The sequence below is a fragment of the Platalea leucorodia genome (genome assembly GCF_965183815.1).
Source record: "Platalea leucorodia genome assembly, chromosome: 8".
Taxonomy (NCBI): Eukaryota; Metazoa; Chordata; class Aves; order Pelecaniformes; family Threskiornithidae; genus Platalea; species Platalea leucorodia.
The window spans coordinates 14,692,358-14,709,790 of record NC_138830.1 but is presented as its reverse complement, the minus strand read 5'-3'; the positions used below and the strand labels follow the sequence as shown (position 1 = coordinate 14,709,790).

The following is a 17,433-nucleotide window of genomic DNA, read 5'->3' as shown; positions in this document are numbered from 1 at the left end:
GGGGGAGTTCCCTGCCTGCCGAGCAGCCGTTCCGCTCCGCCGGCGGAGGCTCCGCTCCAGCGGGTGCTGCCAAAACCACCCGTCCGGGTGGAAAAGCTCGTCCTGCCCCCGCGGAAGACGGGCCACCGCCTCCCTGCCCGGGGCCCCGCCGCGGCTCCCGGGGCCCCGCCGGCCGCGGCTCCCGGGGCTCCGGTGCGCGGAGCCGGGGCAGCTGTCCTGCCGAGCCGAGGGGTACGCGGGCAGCCCTCACCGGGAAACCTTCCCCGAGCGAAAGGCAGCGCAGAGCTGCCGTTTCACTTCTTTGCTGGCGAAGGGAAGCAGAGGAGGTGGAGCTCAGGGTAAATCCCAGTGGCCATTTTAGGGCAAAGAGATTTCTAGGATGGCTTTTCATGTGTCTTTCATGTTGTGGCCCAGGAATTTCCTTCAGGACATCAGAGAAGTCTCCTGATTGTGCCCAGCAAGAGTCCTCTGAGCTGAGGGGCGGGCAGGGCAGGCAGCCTGAGCGCAGCCGAGCAGGTACGGCTGGCTCCTTGGCTCTTGCCGGTGCAGGATGCTGAAAAGGAGGGCTCGCTGTCAGCAAAACTGTCCCCTGGGTGAGTTGAACGAAGCAGTTGTCCTGGTTTCAGCTGGGATAGAGTTAATTTTCTTCCTACTGGCTGGTATAGTGCTGTGTTTTGCATTTAGTATGAGAATAATGTTGATAACATGCTCATGTTTTAGTTGTTGCTAAGTAGTGCTTATACTAGTGAAGGACTTTTCAGCTTCCCATGCTCTGCCCAATGCACAAGAAGCTGGGAGGGGGCACAGCTGGGACAGCTGACCCAGAGTGGCCAAAGGGCTGTGCCGTACCACATGACGTCATGCTCAGTATATAAGCTGGGGCAAGAAGAAGGAAGGGGGGACATTCAGAGCGATGGCGTTTGTCTTCCCAAGTAGCTGTTACGCGTGATGGAGCCCTGCTTTCCCAGAGATGGCTGAACACCTGCCCCCTGATGGGAAGCAGTGAATGAATTCCTTGTTTTGCTTTGGTTGCGTGCGTGGCTTTTGCTTTACCTATTAAACTGTCTTTATCTCAACCCACGAGTTTTCTCGCTTTTACTCCTCCGATTCTCTCCCCCATCCCACTGGGGGGGGAGTGAGCGAGCGAACTGGTGCTTAGTTCCTGACTGGGTTTAGACCACGACAGTCCTTTTTTGGCGCCCAATATGGGGCTCAAAGGGTTCAAGGTAACAACAGATTTGATTGGAATGTGCTAGATCAAATTTATAGCTGTTATTGCCCTTTAGCTATTGATCGGCAGGCTCCTGTGCTTGCCATGGGGCTTGCGTGCCTCACTGTATGTTAGAGTCTGGTGCTTGTTAGTGGCTGCTTTTTTGCTTTTGCTGCTTGCTGTGCTGCTGCACTGCTTATCATCTTACTCTGCTGTGCCTGGGAACATTTTGATAGCAGGAATGGCGATGCGCCTGGGCTGGCAGATGGCCAGGGTACCGCTGCTGTTTCTGTGCTGCTGTACTGGACAGGCTGGAACCCCAGTGTGAACTCGAGTCGAAGGGACTGTGACCTGTGGATGAGTGCACATGGAAGCAGGACACCCCGAAGTGTCTGTGGCCATGGATAAGCCCATGCCAAAGCAGGTACATCTCGAAGCGTCTGTGGCCGTGGTTATGTCTGTGCTGCAGCATGTATACCTCTGACGGGATTGTGGCCCAAGAATAAGTCCATGCTGGAGAAGGTACAGCTCGAAGCATCTGTGGTTGTGGATAAGTCCATGCTGCAGCAGGTACACCTTGAAGCATCAGTGGCTGTGCATGAGGTCATGCTGGAGCACCTCAAAGCATGTGGCCATGGATAAGCCCTTGACAGAGCGGGTACACCCCTGGAGGGATTACAGCCATAGGTAAGGCCATGTTGGAGCAGGTTTACTTCTGAAGAGACTGTGGCTGTGGGTAAGGCCATGCTGCAGCGGGTATCCCTCTGAAGGCATTGTGGCCCATGGAGAAGGCCACGCTGGAACAGGTGCACCTCAAAGTAACTGTGGCTGCGGATAAGTCTATGCCACAGCAGGTATACCCCTGAAGAGACTGTGGCTCATAGATGCTTTACCTACTAAACTGTCTTTATCTCAACCCACAAGTTTTCTCACTTTTACTCTCCGAATTCTCTCCCCCATCCCACTGGGGGGAGTGAGTGGGCGACTGTGTGGTGCTTAGTTGCTGGCTGGGGTTAAACCACAACAGCAGTGTATTTGCAGCCCATCATTTTGAAAGTCAGATGAGCAAGCCAGTTGATGTAAAAGATCAGAGCAGCAGAAGATCCCTCATCTCTCTGGCTTCTATTGACATAACATAGTTAATTCGGTGGAGAACTGAATTGCAATTCTGCACTCTGTATTAGCCCCTGTTTCAAGTCTGAAGTATTTGCAAGGTTTTCAGTGGAAAGCCAAGGCAATTCTTGAGGTATTGAAATAGCAAGATGTGTCCATGGAAACCCAGAAATCTGCTTTACCTGGGCACAGCTGGGGCCTGTTGCTTGGGAGAACCTGGGCTGGGATCCTGCAGGGTAGGGACGGGCCTGTGCTCCCACCAGCTGCGAGGGGAGGCGAGCATGGTCAGCACTGCTCAGTGTTCACAGAATCGCACTGTTGGCAAGCGCGAGAGCGCAATAGGAAGCTGCCGCTGAACAGGCAGGAAAAATGCTTTTATAACTGCAGTGAAATTCCAGCATAAGGTTGACAGTTCATTTGTGCATGGGTAGGTCTCTCGCGCTGATTCATTTTCATTATGTAACGAGGCTGAAAGCCCCTTTCCATTCACATCCTCTCCAAAATAGCTGACCTGTGCGTGTATGGGCAGCTGGCATATTCTTGAATGGACTAGAATAAAATGCCTTTTATCTGCCTAACTGTCCATGGAGGTTACAAATACTTTTTTGGCTAACAGCACACATGAGTTTATAGATACAAGGGATGCAGAAAGGGTAGGTAAGTAAGTAATAACCAGCATTATGGCAGAAACAAGGGGAAGCCCACACTGTTCCTCACTGTAATCAGAAGTGAACCTGCAAAGAACTGGAAAAGCATCAGAGAAGCCTTAATGGTGCATGCCTTGTCTCTCAAAGCTTCACTCATGGCACTGGAAATTCATTCAGGGCTTGTACAAGGCCCAGGCAGTGCCTCGGTCCCCCGAGCCTTGTGAGTGGTCTGTCATGGGGTGGGTGTCTCGCACGCTGCGTGTTATTAGGCCTTGCCACAAACACCTCTCTGATCTTCTGCTGTAGGGTGGTCCTTAGCATGGTCTGGGTCTGCGCCGATGCAGATCTCTACCCACATTCATCGGAGTGTGGCAGCTTCAGAGTTTGCAAAGACCTCAAGGAGAGTTTATGACAGGATCTCATTCTTCAGAAAGTTTTTGTTAAGTTATGCTCTTGCTTAGCCCCCACAGGCCAGGGGCTGATGACAGCCCTACTTCTTGTCCACTCCACCCTGACAGCAAGGAGGCAGCTCTTCTTCAAACAATCACTTCTTTCAGTCCAGCACTCCCAAGGGGGACAATGAGGGTCATCCTTTTTACTACACCTGTCACCAGATGAGCTCAGTGTCTTCTTATATATTTCTCTCCCCAGTTGGACATGCCTTGCCAGAAGAGGAGTAAGGACTGTGTCCAGCTCAGTTAGCTCATGGAAGACCCAGCACACTCCCCATGGAAGGACTGGGTAAGATGATCTCATGAAGCTCTGCCTGGGATGCTATAATTAATTCTGACTGCATCAGTCTGCAGTTTGTCCATCTATCAGAGGTACGTATGCAATGGTATGCAGCACACTTGTGCTGGCAAATTCTGTCCGGACTTCATTTTTTAAACAGCCTCTGAAGACAACACAGTCTCTTATGTGAGTTAGGACATATTTCAATTTAGGTCTACAACATGAGATCTGAGAGATATTTCAGATGAACAATTTCAAAGGTTTTCAGCAAATAAAATGATTTATTTATTATTATTTCTTCTCAAAGTATTAGAAATACTATTAAAATACAAAAAAGGCTCTCAGCAAATGCAATGATTTATTTATTATTATACCATCTCAAATTATTAGAAATACTATTAAAATACAAGAGCAGAAAGTAATACAAATGAATTGGAAAAATATTGCTAACTATAGGTAAGTATTTTGGGATTCATTTTGATCAAATGCAGTGTTCATGATGCAGCCATAATCTTGATCATGTACTCTGTCATCCGGATTGTTCCTGGACCATTTAAAAGAAGAATCCCTTGAATTCGGAGCTGTATTCATCTTTTTCTTCCTTCTGTACAATGGAAAAAAAAAAAAAAAAAGAACAACCATTTTTAATTTCTATTAGCTGTAGAGAAAGGTCAAATAATGGTGTGAGCATGAATGAAGTCAGATTTTGGTCCTGCAGGTATGTGATTAATGGGAGTTTTGAGGTTTACAGGTGCTAAAAGGGGTGTGTGTGTCTTGACTCTGCTGAACATAGCAAAGCTGGGAAAAGCCTTACCTGTAAAGGTACACTGCAGAGGAGATGAGAATGACGATAACAACTACGCCTGCCACAACTCCAATGACGATGGCGACTGTATGGTCCACAGGATCAAATATGGGAGAGTCTTCAAATGAAGAAGAAATAAGAGCCCTGTTAGTGGAAGCTCACCATACTGTGAACAGAAACTTTTTCTCAACCCTTGCCTGTCTGTTTGGTTTATACTGTGTTCTCTGATGAATGTGGCTTTCTGGAGCGGTGTCTGACCCAGGTCCTGTATGCTCTACAGAGCCCTGCTGTCATGCCTTCTAGCACCTCTCTACTGGGGGATCTGATTCCTTCTTTCTGTTTGGATGACTACAGGCCCTTACCCACCGGGTTACTAATTTACAGCATGGAAATGAAGAGCAAGCTCAGTCTTCTCCATAATGACACCCATTTTTGAAAGTGGTGTGTGTAATGCAGACACTGAAATCCAAAATAGTTTTATTACCAATCTTTTCAGTCTCACAGCTTGGTCCTGTGTACAGTTCTGAACATTCACAGTAGAAGGGGAAAGCAGAGCTGTTGGTAGTTTCAGAGCAAACTCCATCATTCTTACAAGGATCTGGCATACATGGTCCACCTAGCAAAAAGGAAGGAGAAACACTTCAGACTCTCAGATAATCCACCCCTGAGAGAACTGTTCTTGCTTAGATTACACTGACTCCCAATGCTGGACATCCCCTGTATTTTAAGGCACATTACTTGTACTTGACAACAGGAATAAGGGAAAGAAACACTGTTGCTACAATGAAACATCAGAGCAAGATCCCTTCTGTACACACTCTGTTGCAACTGTCCCCAACCCAGTGATGTCCTATAAGCAGCAAGTCAAGACTTCTTAACATCAAAGACAACATGATGATGGTTGACTCACTCCTGTAGCATTCACGACTGTAGTTGGAAATGCCACAGATTTCATCAGAGCCACACGCTATGTTAGAGCAGGAGACAGTGGAGCTGTCTGTGCACTGGCATCTCTGAGAGCAGTCATCGGTGGTGAATATTTCTCCAATCTGGAAGACAGCAGTTAAGTGTTAAAAAATGTCAAAATTAGCCAGAAAAAAACATGAATGGAGCACTGGGGCCCCATGCTACTCTCTCTGATGCCTTTGTGATGAATGGCAACAGTGCAGTTTTGGGTTTTTTTTAGTAGTTTGTACAAAAAAGAAAGCAAGCGGCTTATTAATCCAGCTCTTCGAAACTCAAGGATGGCCCAAGAAAGAAGGAAAAAGAAGAGTTTGGGGTATGAGATCCTAGCCCCAGGTGGGGTATGTCTGCAACCAACAATGTCCAACTGTTGCTGGAGGTAAGAGAGAGTGGCAGATGCATCACATCATGCCTCCAAGGCAATGTGGAAATGCTATGTGCCATTTTTTCTGGCAAGTGCCACCTGTTCATAGTAAGTGTCTCCCTCCTCCCATAAAACAATCTTTCCTGGTTTAGGCCTTTCCTGTACCAAATCTCTAGTGTTAAAACAGAAAGCTATGAGATTATGAAGCTGTTTTGTCCTGCAGTGATAATGGAAGAGTCTGTGTTCCTCAGAATCCAGCCTTGCTTGGGGCTCTCTTCATGTCATAGGCAACTCTACAGACTCCCAACCCTCCTATACCACCCTTCACTGAGAGGAGAGGGACCACAGTGACTGACAGAATTTCTCTGCAACTGGTGTGTTGTAAACTTTAGAGCCTATGAGGCTGTTATCTAGCATAATAAAGGTGGAGAATTTACATGGAGGTCAGAGTGTAATCATACTTTCTTCAAATACCTGCCTTGAGTATTCTGGCAGGCAGAGGCAGACTGAGTGATCTACTCTCTCTTCCCTTCCTCCAGAGGCCAGAATTTTATTAAACAATTATTCTTTGTTTCTAATGCAAAATTACATGCTGAGGAGAATGAGGAGATTGTCAAAATAATTAGCAGAAGAAAATATTGTTTGGTGCTGCGGGAGCTGTCTGACCCACAGAGAGACTGTACCTCATAATATCTGTTAAGGTATGTGCAGCCACATTGTTTGTAAGGTACGCAGTCAAGACCACTAAGAACATAGCCAGGGAGACATTCACAGCCTTCAGCACATGGTAATTCACACTCAGAGGGGCTGGTCAAATCGCTGCAGGACGCTGGGCATGCAGACATGCATGAGCTGTAGTTGCTGTTGGCAGGACATGACATAGCTGTAAAAATAAGGAGAATCCAGTTACAGCGGGCTGTTGTGCGTTACTTACTTACACAATGCCCTTTGAGATCCAGAGGATGTTACCATTTTGTAGGAGGCAATATGATGACCACACATACACAGAGATGTGCATACAAATGTAGTAGTACTGAAGTTGTAAGTAAAGCACTCCAAAGTCAGGAAATGCATTGTCAAAGCTCTCTGAATGCTGTGCTCTCATTCCTGGTCTTCACTGATCTCAAATAACTTCTCACACATTCAAGGTAGCTATCCCTCCAAGTACCAGAGCTGTTTCACAACTCTGGGAACTGTGTATCACCAGGAATACAAAGTCATCTAACCATGGGTGATGTAGGGGAAGTATGGTTTGATGAATCTCCCAACTTGGAAAAAAAAAATTAGGAAAAAAAGGTTTGATGTTATTATAAGTTTTATTTCAGCATTTTTTAGTCTGAAAGATTTGGAGTTTTCAGTTGAATCTTGCATCTTGAAATTTCACAGGTAAAAAAGAGAATTGGTATATTTTGTAGATTTAAAAAGAGATTGAAATGAAATGTTTTTCCTTCAGGTTTGTGGCTTGTGATGGTTTCCAAAATTTTAACTTTTTTGCCCAGTGGGAATGGGGACTTTTTTTTTCTCTCACAAAACTTCTGATGACAGAGGAGCTCTGCTTTCCTAAGTAGCTTTCTAAGCTGGGGTCTAAATGCAAAAGTCAGCATAGGACACAGAAGAGAGGCCACAAGAGCAAGTGTTCATGCTAAACTGTGAACAGTGATCGAAGCATGAATCAACGTGCTTTTGGTCCCTGAGAAGCTTTGATATACGGTGCATCTAGGAAAAGCCTCAAATCTCAGATTTTGAGAGCCCTTTAGGCAGAAACCATACTTTCTGGTTCTTCCTGTGCTTACCACAAACTGTCTGTTGCCTCCAGCCTTCCATACGGACTCCTTGCTCCTGACAAGCCAACACGTATTCTTGCAGACTGCGACATAAGGTAGCATCCTCATCTCCTTCCACACACATATCAAACAGGCAGCTCCTATGTGCAAGATAAGAAAGCGTTCATTCCCAATTCCTTTGCTATTGTTTATTTTCAGCTGCTTTTCTGCCCAACTCTGAATTAGTTCTGTTTTCCTGTGTCTGGCTGACAGGAAAACAGAGGAATAAAAAAACCCCAGCCACATGATTGGGAAGATCAGGTCATTTGTTGTGCAGCTGCTGCTAACATATGAGGTATTCATATATGAACAAGCAATAAACAGGTACCTGACCGCTTGTCACAGTAAGTTATTCTTTGCTATCTGCTTCTGTTTTGGGCTAGCATGGCTGCATCTTGGTTATAGAGCACTTTTTAATGCTTCTAAGTCTTATAGCTGGACTACACGCTTCTTTCAATACATGGGAGCCCTCCCCATGTCCATATGCCTTGAATATTGAACAGAGAATTCTGTTTGTTTGCCAGTGCTACCTTCTCAGCTTTGCTCATCATCTGGATATCCATGGCCTGATTTTCAGAGGCATTGAGATCCAAGATGAACGGGATCTGCAAGTATGCAGCACCTCAGAAAAATCAGGCAACCACTACAAAGGCAGAACAGGCTGCCCAACCAAATTCTAGAATGAGGAGAAAAGTAGGCTTATGTTAAGAATCAGGATATATACATTGAAGCTAGTGGTCCAGTTTATCTGGCTTAAGATACCTTCACATTCTTCTCGCAGCTAAGAGGACTGGGGTGGGTGTTATCTACCTTTAAACATTAGGTACAACTATATAACTAAAGAAAACTGGCAGCTACCTGGCAATTTTGTGACTGATGACTGATGAATGTCGGGACGAATCAACAGGTTTCATACAGCTCAAAATTAGGTGTGTAGGAATTGTATATGTAGGAGGCCAGAGCAGCCTTGAAACACAGCAGAAGGAACTTTCTTGAAGATACTGGGTTAGTTACTGTTCACTAATCTGTTTTTTTCACTTCTCCATAAAAGATTCAAGAAGTGTCACTGACAGATTTAGCCTTTATGGCTATAGCATGAAGGCTAGATTTTATGAAGCTAGAATTGCTAAAAGGAAACTAATAGAGCCAGGTACTAAATTCTCACTGAATGTGGATGAGAACTGTAAGCACACTGGAAATCCCAGCCTACAGGTAAAATGCTTAACACTGCTGCTTTATTTGTGTAGGGAAAGAGGAAAGCTACTTTCTAGAGCTAACAGAAAAGTGAAACTCTAGATGGAAAGACAGATCATCACAATTATTTAAAAATAATTAAGAGGATTTAAGTATATCAATAATGGAATCACTGGGCCCAGTTTTCCAAAGACACTTACTATCCTCATTTCCTGTTAATACCCTGGAGACTGAAGATGCAAAGTTCTTGTCAGAAACTAGCACCAAAATGATTTAGCAAATGGGGAGAATAACTGTCTGCAGTAGACACTTACGTGAAATAGAAATTTGGTGAGACCGTAGAATGACACTTTACGAAAGGACCATTTGAGTCAGTCAGGATTTGACATCTCGAAGTTCTGTTTTCTTTATTCAGCTGTTTTTCATTGCAGCCTTGGAAGAGCCCTGGATCTGGTTCCTCCTCAGACTCATCTTTTGAGATGACATCTCGTCTGTAATTGAAGTCATTATGAAACCGTCAATTCTCTGTACATCCAGCATTCATGGTACTACTCTCTAAGTAACACCACAAGAGTACTTCTGCCTTGTGGTGCAAGTATAAGCTTATTTCTCTCTCATGATTTATCCTGAATTGAAAGGGGATAGACAAAGCAAATCAAAGATGTCCTAGAATACTTCCTACCATCTCAGAGATTTACGAGTATTTAGATCAAAAGGGATGCTGTAATTATCTCTTTGGAAATTCTGCATGACACAGGCTTCATTCAATATCACCTTCATCCAATCTATTCAATAAAACTTGAACGTTAGGCAGAATGATGCAGCTGGAATAGGCCACTATTTGTTGGACCTATGCTCACTTTCACTGAACAACTGGCTGCATGCCTGAGGTGCCAGAATTCTCCTGCAGGCATCGCCTCCAGAGCCCCTTTATGCTCAACACTAGCCTACATACTGCTTTCTGCTATTCTGGCAGAAAAGTTTTTGCAGCCAAATTATATCCTGGCAGCTAATACAATTCCATTTACTTGCTGAAAGAGTTCTGTGTTAGTGCCTAAGCAACCTCCAAAGGTCTTTCAAAGCAAATTGAGAAGGAAGGAAGGAAACTTCTTTTCCTACCTGTTTCAGTGTTCTGTATGGACTAATTAGCACAGAATTTGCCTGACCACAAATCTCATGCTCATTTATACTCAAAAGAATGTCCTTACTTTTTGTGTACTGGCAGAAAACACTAGATAGCCATGAAAGTAAGGAAATCAGACTCTTCAAGAACCTCTTTTGGGAGGAATTGGGAATTCATCTTGATGGATTTCAAAGCTACCTTCCTTCTGTTCCAGAGGGAGGGATGACACTGAACCAGGATTTGCCCTCCCTCAGGCCCATCCAGCACAACATGATGTATTTATCATTGCCAGGAACCATAAGCTTGGCAAAGATCTTATTCATTCCTGTGCCCTAGCAGTTGTAATGGCTGTGACTCCAAAGAGGGCTACTGGAGTAATGCAGTGATAGTTCAAGCCTCTTTTGGCTAGACAGAAGGGCACTGATAGTTCACCTTAGTGATGAGCAGGAAAAGTCCCTACACACAGACCAAGGGAAGAAGAAAGACCAGAAATAAGACAGTATAGTAATTCCTGGATATTAACTATGGCTTAATTCAGTCACTTCCAGTGGCTGTGCTTGCCATGGATATTAAGCAGAAAATTAAGTACCTGAGACGAGAGGTTTTTCTTTTCAGAGGAACTTTCCAGCTGTCACCAAATACATCCACGTTCTTCACCCAAACACCATCTGGCTTTGTGAAGTCATTTCTATGTCTCCCATCAAAGTCACCACACAAGCCTTCCACTCTGTTTCTGTAGGTGTTGGCCAGCTTTATATCTAGGGAAGTTCAGAAGAAAAAAAAGCCATTACACAGAAATCTCTGCTTCTGAGTGTATGGAAGAGGTGGAAAGCAGTGTGTAGTACCACATTTCATAATTCAGGTCGGAGCTGGTAATGTGATATGGGCCACATACGTAGGATATGAACACAGCCCTAAACATACATAATCATACATGCATTCACAGGACTGTTTCTGTGCTCTGCAACATGGATCATGAAAAAAAGTCTTTTCTTGCAGCCAATAAGGTATTATATAACATGACATCACCACCTGAGCATTCTTGGTGCGTACTACTTACTGCTTTGCAACAAACTGAATGCACCACCCACTTTTTGCCATTCACTTACAATCTACTTGCTCGTTGAGAAACAGAATTCCTATAAAACAGACCTTTGCTTTCTGCAGTTGCAATTTTAGGGTTTGGAATGATGGTTGTATGTATAAATGGCTTGGCACTTTCACCACACACTCAGAAATAACATGGCTATATTCTGTTGTAAATCAGGAGTAACTCTGCTTTGAACAGAGGAGGTAACGTGTGTTCAACTTACATGAGTGAGTTGCATGTATGTGATATAAGAGTCCTGCTGAGAAACACTAAAGAATGAGATTTACCTGGAACAGGCTTGAGAGGAAGATGTAAAAGGATGCATTCACAGCTGTATAGCTTGAGGCCCTCAGTCCTATGACTGGATTAAGCTGGCAAAGGGGCAGATCCAGACTTCACCTCATCGTTCTTATTTGCTTTCGTTTTTATCACTCAGGCCTTACTTAACATGAAAAAAAGTAGAACAGTCTGACTCTACACCTCATTTCTCCTAAGTTCAGGTGGATCCAGATAAAGAAATGCTAGTTCTATGGTTTTTCTGGTTCCTGGGAAACTTTTTTGTTTTAATTTTCTGGAAGTTCATATTACAAAGGGCCATAGGCTCAAAGGGTGAAGGTTTCTAATTTTGCTGGGTTTAGACCTCCTTTGGAATGAGAACATTTTTTGAGACAGTGCATTAATATTCCTGTACATTGTTTTAGTATCACTTACCTGCATTTTGATTGCCATCAAAGCTCAGGTATAAGCCAAAATCTGTCTTCAGGTAAATTCTTGTTATACTCTCATGTATATGAATACCTTCATGAGGATGAGCAGGGGGTCTCACCCTCACACCATCCAACTAACAGGGAAAGAATAAGTTAAAATTCATAATATATAGGTCAAATTCAAATCTGCTTTCAGTACAGGTCAGTGCCACAAATGAACACTCCCCTTCTCTGGTTTTATGATAAATATCTCAGATAATTTAACAAGGTAAAAAACTCAGTATTCAATTTTTTAAAGTTAACAAAATCATGTATTGAGGAAAGTGATCTGGGCACAGTATTTTCATATCATCGTAAGAGATTTCTATTATTGAGCTAAAAATGTATATATGAGCTATATATATTGTTATGCACTAATAAAGGGGATGGAAATAAAATTTTCCTAGCGTAATTCACACTTTTCTTTTCCTTACCACTGATAAAAATTTGTATGGCTTTATTGTAAGTCTTGGGATATTTGGTGTTTTATTCCTAAAGCTCTATTTATTAATTTATTTGTTTGAAGTAGAATTATATTGGTCATAGCTATAGAGAAAAAAGACTTGACACAACTGAAAATCACATTTGTGGTTGCCCCAATAGCACTGCTGTAATAATACAGTTAACTTTAATACTTAAATTCTTCAAAACAGACATTTATTACTCAAAGGTGTTTTACTCCAAGGGAGGGCCTTTCTCTGTGCTCTGCAGTCAGAAAAAGACTTACCACAAGCTGCTTGTTCTGCCTGAATCGCACTGTGTGATTGTAAACATTGACGACAATCTCTTTCAGGTAAGTAATATGTCGACTTCGATGAAAAGGATAGTTCATGCCTTCAATGCTGAATGGCGTCAGAGTATCAGGTAGGTCAGGGATGGTCTGAGACAGAATATACGTGTATTTCCCTTGAAAGTGGTGCACCAGACCGTCAAAGGTGATGTAGTGTGGGTCGCCCATGACCCGGCATTTCCCAAAACCTAAAGGGGAAGAGCTTCATTACTCTCGAGTCTGAATGTGCATGTGCCAGATCCCATGCATGGATCAGTTTAAAATAAGTTACATCATAAAAATAATTGCTGCTAGCATGCAGGTCTCCTAAAGTAGAGATGGGTGCTCAGGCATCACACTAGTGAATGGACACTCAAATGGAGAGACGACCAGAGAAACTCATTCCTCTGCTGAGAACCAGTGTGAGCCAACTGAACTGAAGCAGAACATTAGGGTTTATAGGCTTTATAGAGACTAAGTTGTGCACATTGGTCCTCTGCAGAGGAATGACTCTGCCACAGAGCATGGCTTGCAGTGGGCTCTTAGAGATGTCGGTTTCATAATCCTCAGCAATGTGTTGCTACAAAATTATTGGAACATGAAAAGCAATGTCTAACTATGGCTGGCTCACTGCTGTTACACTGATTTCTTCTGAGGTTACTAAATTGATCATTGGGTTCAACAGACCTAACAATCAGATGCAGTGACTATTGTCTTAAGTATTCTCCTTGACCCTTGAGCGCCGAGCAAACCATTATCCCAGGAGCAAGTCTCTCCTTAAGACTGTTGGGGTGCCTCTGCTGTGGTATTTTACCAAAAACGAGCAGGGGGAAGCTGGATTTGCATTATGCTCTTGTACTGATCATCAATACAGTAGGAACTATGCCTTACTATTCTTCAAAATTGAAGTGTAGAGTCACTAGGCAACAAGCTGTCTCCTAAATAATCCAATTTACCTGGAGAATATGGGATTAACTTTGCTTAGCCAAAGCAACTATTGAATGAAAAACCACCAAAGTTCTCTGACTGGCCTATTACGTATCTGTTCAGATCTTCTCTGTCCTGTTTTGCCTTTATTTTTTTCTGTTCTCAAATCAACATGCAATGGAAGAAACAAGATCATTGCCAAAGGATTCACATACATATCTGAGTTTTGGGTTTGGTAGATGCAGCACAAATCTCTTTTCTTTTTTTTTTTTTTTATTTAAACTAGTCAGACCAAACCGTCAAGTTTCTAGATATAAGTAAATTTTCAAACTCTTGTTCCACTTCCCTCTACAAATTCTCTGTCTTGTACTGGAACTTTCTATTCTGAGAACTGAGGCTTTTTTGTGTTCAATAATGTGTCATCAACAGCACTGTCAGAGCTGCCTTTTTGCCCTGTGGAAAAGACTGGAAGTGCCATGGAAGAAAGAATGGACACCCACATCCTTCCTCCTTCTCCAGCCCTCATGGAACACCAAGTGAAGAGCTGCCTGCACGTACCTGTTGGATTGCACTTGTGTTTTCCATTTTTGATCACGCAGGTTTCTTTAGAATCACAGCTATAGCTCTTACATTTGATGACACCGTTCTTCTGACACTGGCATCTTTTGGTGCAGTGTGGAGTTATCCAAGTCTCCCCAGCCTGGAGACAAGTTGTGTTTGTTAATAATATGTTATCAAGGTGCTCAGCTTTGCAATGCAATAAAAGTTCAATAGCAAAGGGTGTGGGGGCTGGCTAGGTGCAACCTGTCCAGCTAGTGATTCCACAACTGCTCAATCCAGGTGTATTCTCACCAAAAGCCTGGGAGGGGGGATCCCAGTCCATTCATATTATTGTCTTCGACATGAGAATTTGAACACAGAACAGGACTAGGACAGACTGCCTGAATAACTCTGATCAATTGACTAGTTTTGAATATGCCTCAATTTTGGCCTCAGGTGCAAAGTACCAAGCTCCTGCATCTCCTAATACCTGAGCCTGCAGCTTTTACTAATGAGCTAATAGGTATTTAAGAGGTAGAGCTTGAAGATTTCTCTCTCTCTCTTTCACTCAGATGGACAGGAGACTAACTTTCTACAAGTTTTGCAGCCAGAGGTTTGCTCCACAGACACACTACTTACACTGTAGTAATTGTTGTCATCATCCCTGCAGCCACACTTGCTCAGAGGTACACAGTTGCCATTACTGAGCACATAATTATTATCACACTCGCAGCCCTCTGTGCACTCGTCTGTCTTCTCACAAAGGGAAGAGGCAAAAATGTCATTGCATGTTGATGGGCAGGTGGAGACACAGTCCGTGTAATGGCTGTGGGGTGGACAGGGCAATGCTGTGTGGGTGAAGAGAATAGAACCAGCATTATTAAAGACATTTAGAAAGTGCACTGCAAACACATGTGCCTGCCTGAAAGCTACAGCTTGGCCTATAAAATGGTAGTACAGAATTGCCTTTTAATAGCTGATTTTGATCATCAACCAGCTTTGATTTTCTATATTTTATTTAAAAAAAACAACAAAAACAAAACAGAGAACCCTCTCTGGAGCTGCTGATTCAGTTCTGTTACAGGTATGCCTGAACTGGTGGCACCTGGCACTAGATCATTCAGATTCAGTATTCCAGTTCAGCTGCAAATGCCTCTTTTGGCTCCTAAAGCCATTCTAACTCCACATTATTATCCATAACTTGTCTAGTCCTGAGTTATCACTGGGTTTAGCTCAACCTGAACACAGTTCAGTGCAAAAATGGAGCCATAAAATCATAATAATAGAATTGCATTTTGTGAAAATTTGGGTTTAATTTTCTTTTACATAACTTGTTCACCCAATACTGCTAATCTGTTTTCATGCTATCAGCCATCCAAGTTTCAGTTTTTTCACTTGCTTGTGCACTTACGACAGAATGTGCTATTCCTCCACTTAATGGTGATTCCATGATTCCTGCAGGTGTCCACATAGACTTGAACTATGTCGCACAGAGCAGACTTCATGCCATCGTACTGGCACATGTCATAGATGCAGATCTGTATGAAGTCTTCAGGCTTGACTAGATTATGACATGCTTTGAATTTGTCTGATTTTAGGACATTGCACTGGCTTTCAATGACTGGTTTATTCTCAGCAGTGCAAAGAGGAACATCATCTTCTCTTAAGTCTGATAAACAACTGTATGAAAGCACAGACACAGCTGCATTTAAGTTTCAAAGGCATGTATAAGACAGAGACTGAAACTGTAAAGTTTGTTTCTACTGAAAGGTATTAAACAAAGAACACTAAAAACTACAGTCTTCTTTCTGTCTATGAGTGAAAGACTAGGCAGAGGTAGACTTGCCTGGCAATCACCATACTGTGTCTGACCCTCGTTGCTCTCACTGAACTTGACCCTGACTAGAGGTTTGACTGCTCATCTTGGCCTTGGACCTGTCTCATCACTGCAAACTTGTGTGGTGATCTGGACTCTTGGCTTCCCCTGGCTTCCACCCCTGGGCCTGCCCTGCTTGCCTTGCTTGGGTAGTGCGGGATGGGTCCTGGCTGGTGAGGCCACTGTTCTCTTGGCTGTGTTATCACACTTGGCTCCCTGTCCCTTAGGGAGCAGCTGGCCCTCACTGTTCCCCAACACCATCATCCTGCTCTAGGCATTTTCAGTGTAAAATAAACAGAGGCTATGTCCACACTGTGGACTACCCCAAAGTCTAATTCCCCAAGTGTGTATGTAGGTCAAAAGAATGGCTGTGGTTCCCCTCTGGCCTGTGCAGTGGTTTCCTGTGGTGATGGCTTTTTTTTGAGCTTCAAGTTCAAGAGAAGTCTCATATACACTACTTATATGTTACAAAGTAGCAAACAGTCAAAACAATTGAAAGGAGACTGTTTCCTGAAGGAAGACAGAAGGTATGAAAAGAAGTTACATTTACCCTTCATCACTGTCTTCCTCCACTTTCCAGCTATTTCCAAACTGTGGGACATTGACGAGTGTACCATTGGGCAAGGACAGATCATCTTCACGATTATCATTGAAGTTACCACACATGCCATGTACCTGCAAATGAACAATAACCGTATTCTAAGCACAATCTGTTCTACATCGGCTTCCCCAATAATTTCTTATTCATTGCCTATGAAATGATGTGACCAAATCACCACCAACAACCAATCTTGTACCAGACATTTCAGACATACTCACTAGTGTCTGACTATTTCACCCATGGAGAAATAAAATAGAAACTGCAGTAAATCTGTGGTTCCCTTAGGCTTCAAGGCATTTAATTCTATAAGCTGGATGTATTCCCCTAGCCAGCTCATTTTCTCTAACTACCCCTTGGAACTCAAGGAAATTGTTGTGAAGAGAAAAAAACAGAAAGGGAAAGAATGATATGTATTACAGTACAGAAGATTACAAAAGAAAGATGCAATAGCAAAACACAGGAATAAAAGAAATTAAAAGTAAATGCACAAAGCAGTGGTTTTGAAACAGTGCCAAATGTTTACATGCTAAATCTTACCTTTGAGAAATAAGACTGTGGGAGGGTGATTTCCAGATGGTGATTGCCATCATATTTCACTATCACACCAAAGTCAGTTTCCACTACTATAAATCTGCCAACGTTTCCAATGGACACGCCTCGCAACCGGTTCTCCACTGGAGTGTAGACTCTCTCGTTGTTCAACTGGAGAGACATGTCATTTATCAGTATGGACATTCTTCTGTGAAAGCTTTTCTGCTTACAATCTATATTCCTTGCAGTGCTGAAGATTTCTCTATGACAGTTTTAGCTCCTCTACATTTCCACCATTGTATATTCTAACTATGGGTTGCAGGAATCAGCCTTTTAGCTGAGGAGAGCTGGGCAGAACTCGTAGTGTGTGCCTTTTAAC

At 43.3% G+C, this 17,433-nt stretch overlaps 1 protein-coding gene and 1 long non-coding RNA gene across 3 annotated transcripts in view; one reads left to right on the top strand and one right to left on the bottom strand.

The window, feature by feature from the left end:
- Positions 1-56: 56 nt before the first annotated feature.
- LOC309594313 lies at positions 57-14,242 on the top strand. Of its 2 annotated transcripts, XR_014229009.1 has the most exons (5): positions 57-338; positions 415-593; positions 1,447-1,634; positions 3,622-9,396; positions 13,936-14,242. It is a non-coding gene; the product is annotated as an uncharacterized lncRNA (long non-coding RNA). The 2 variants fall into 2 exon arrangements; XR_014229010.1 differs by having other exon boundaries at positions 415-1,634.
- A 1,195-nt stretch (positions 14,243-15,437) lies between these two features.
- The window catches only part of LOC309593895 (IgGFc-binding protein-like), a gene marked incomplete at both ends in the record, with an annotated part of 50,852 nt that continues 48,856 nt past the window's right edge, over positions 15,438-17,433 (bottom strand). The window contains 3 exons of the mRNA XM_082319046.1: positions 15,438-15,726; positions 16,473-16,597; positions 17,061-17,225. Coding sequence (XP_082175172.1) covers positions 15,438-15,726; positions 16,473-16,597; positions 17,061-17,225 — 579 coding nt within the window. The remainder of the gene's footprint in view (positions 15,727-16,472; positions 16,598-17,060; positions 17,226-17,433) is intronic.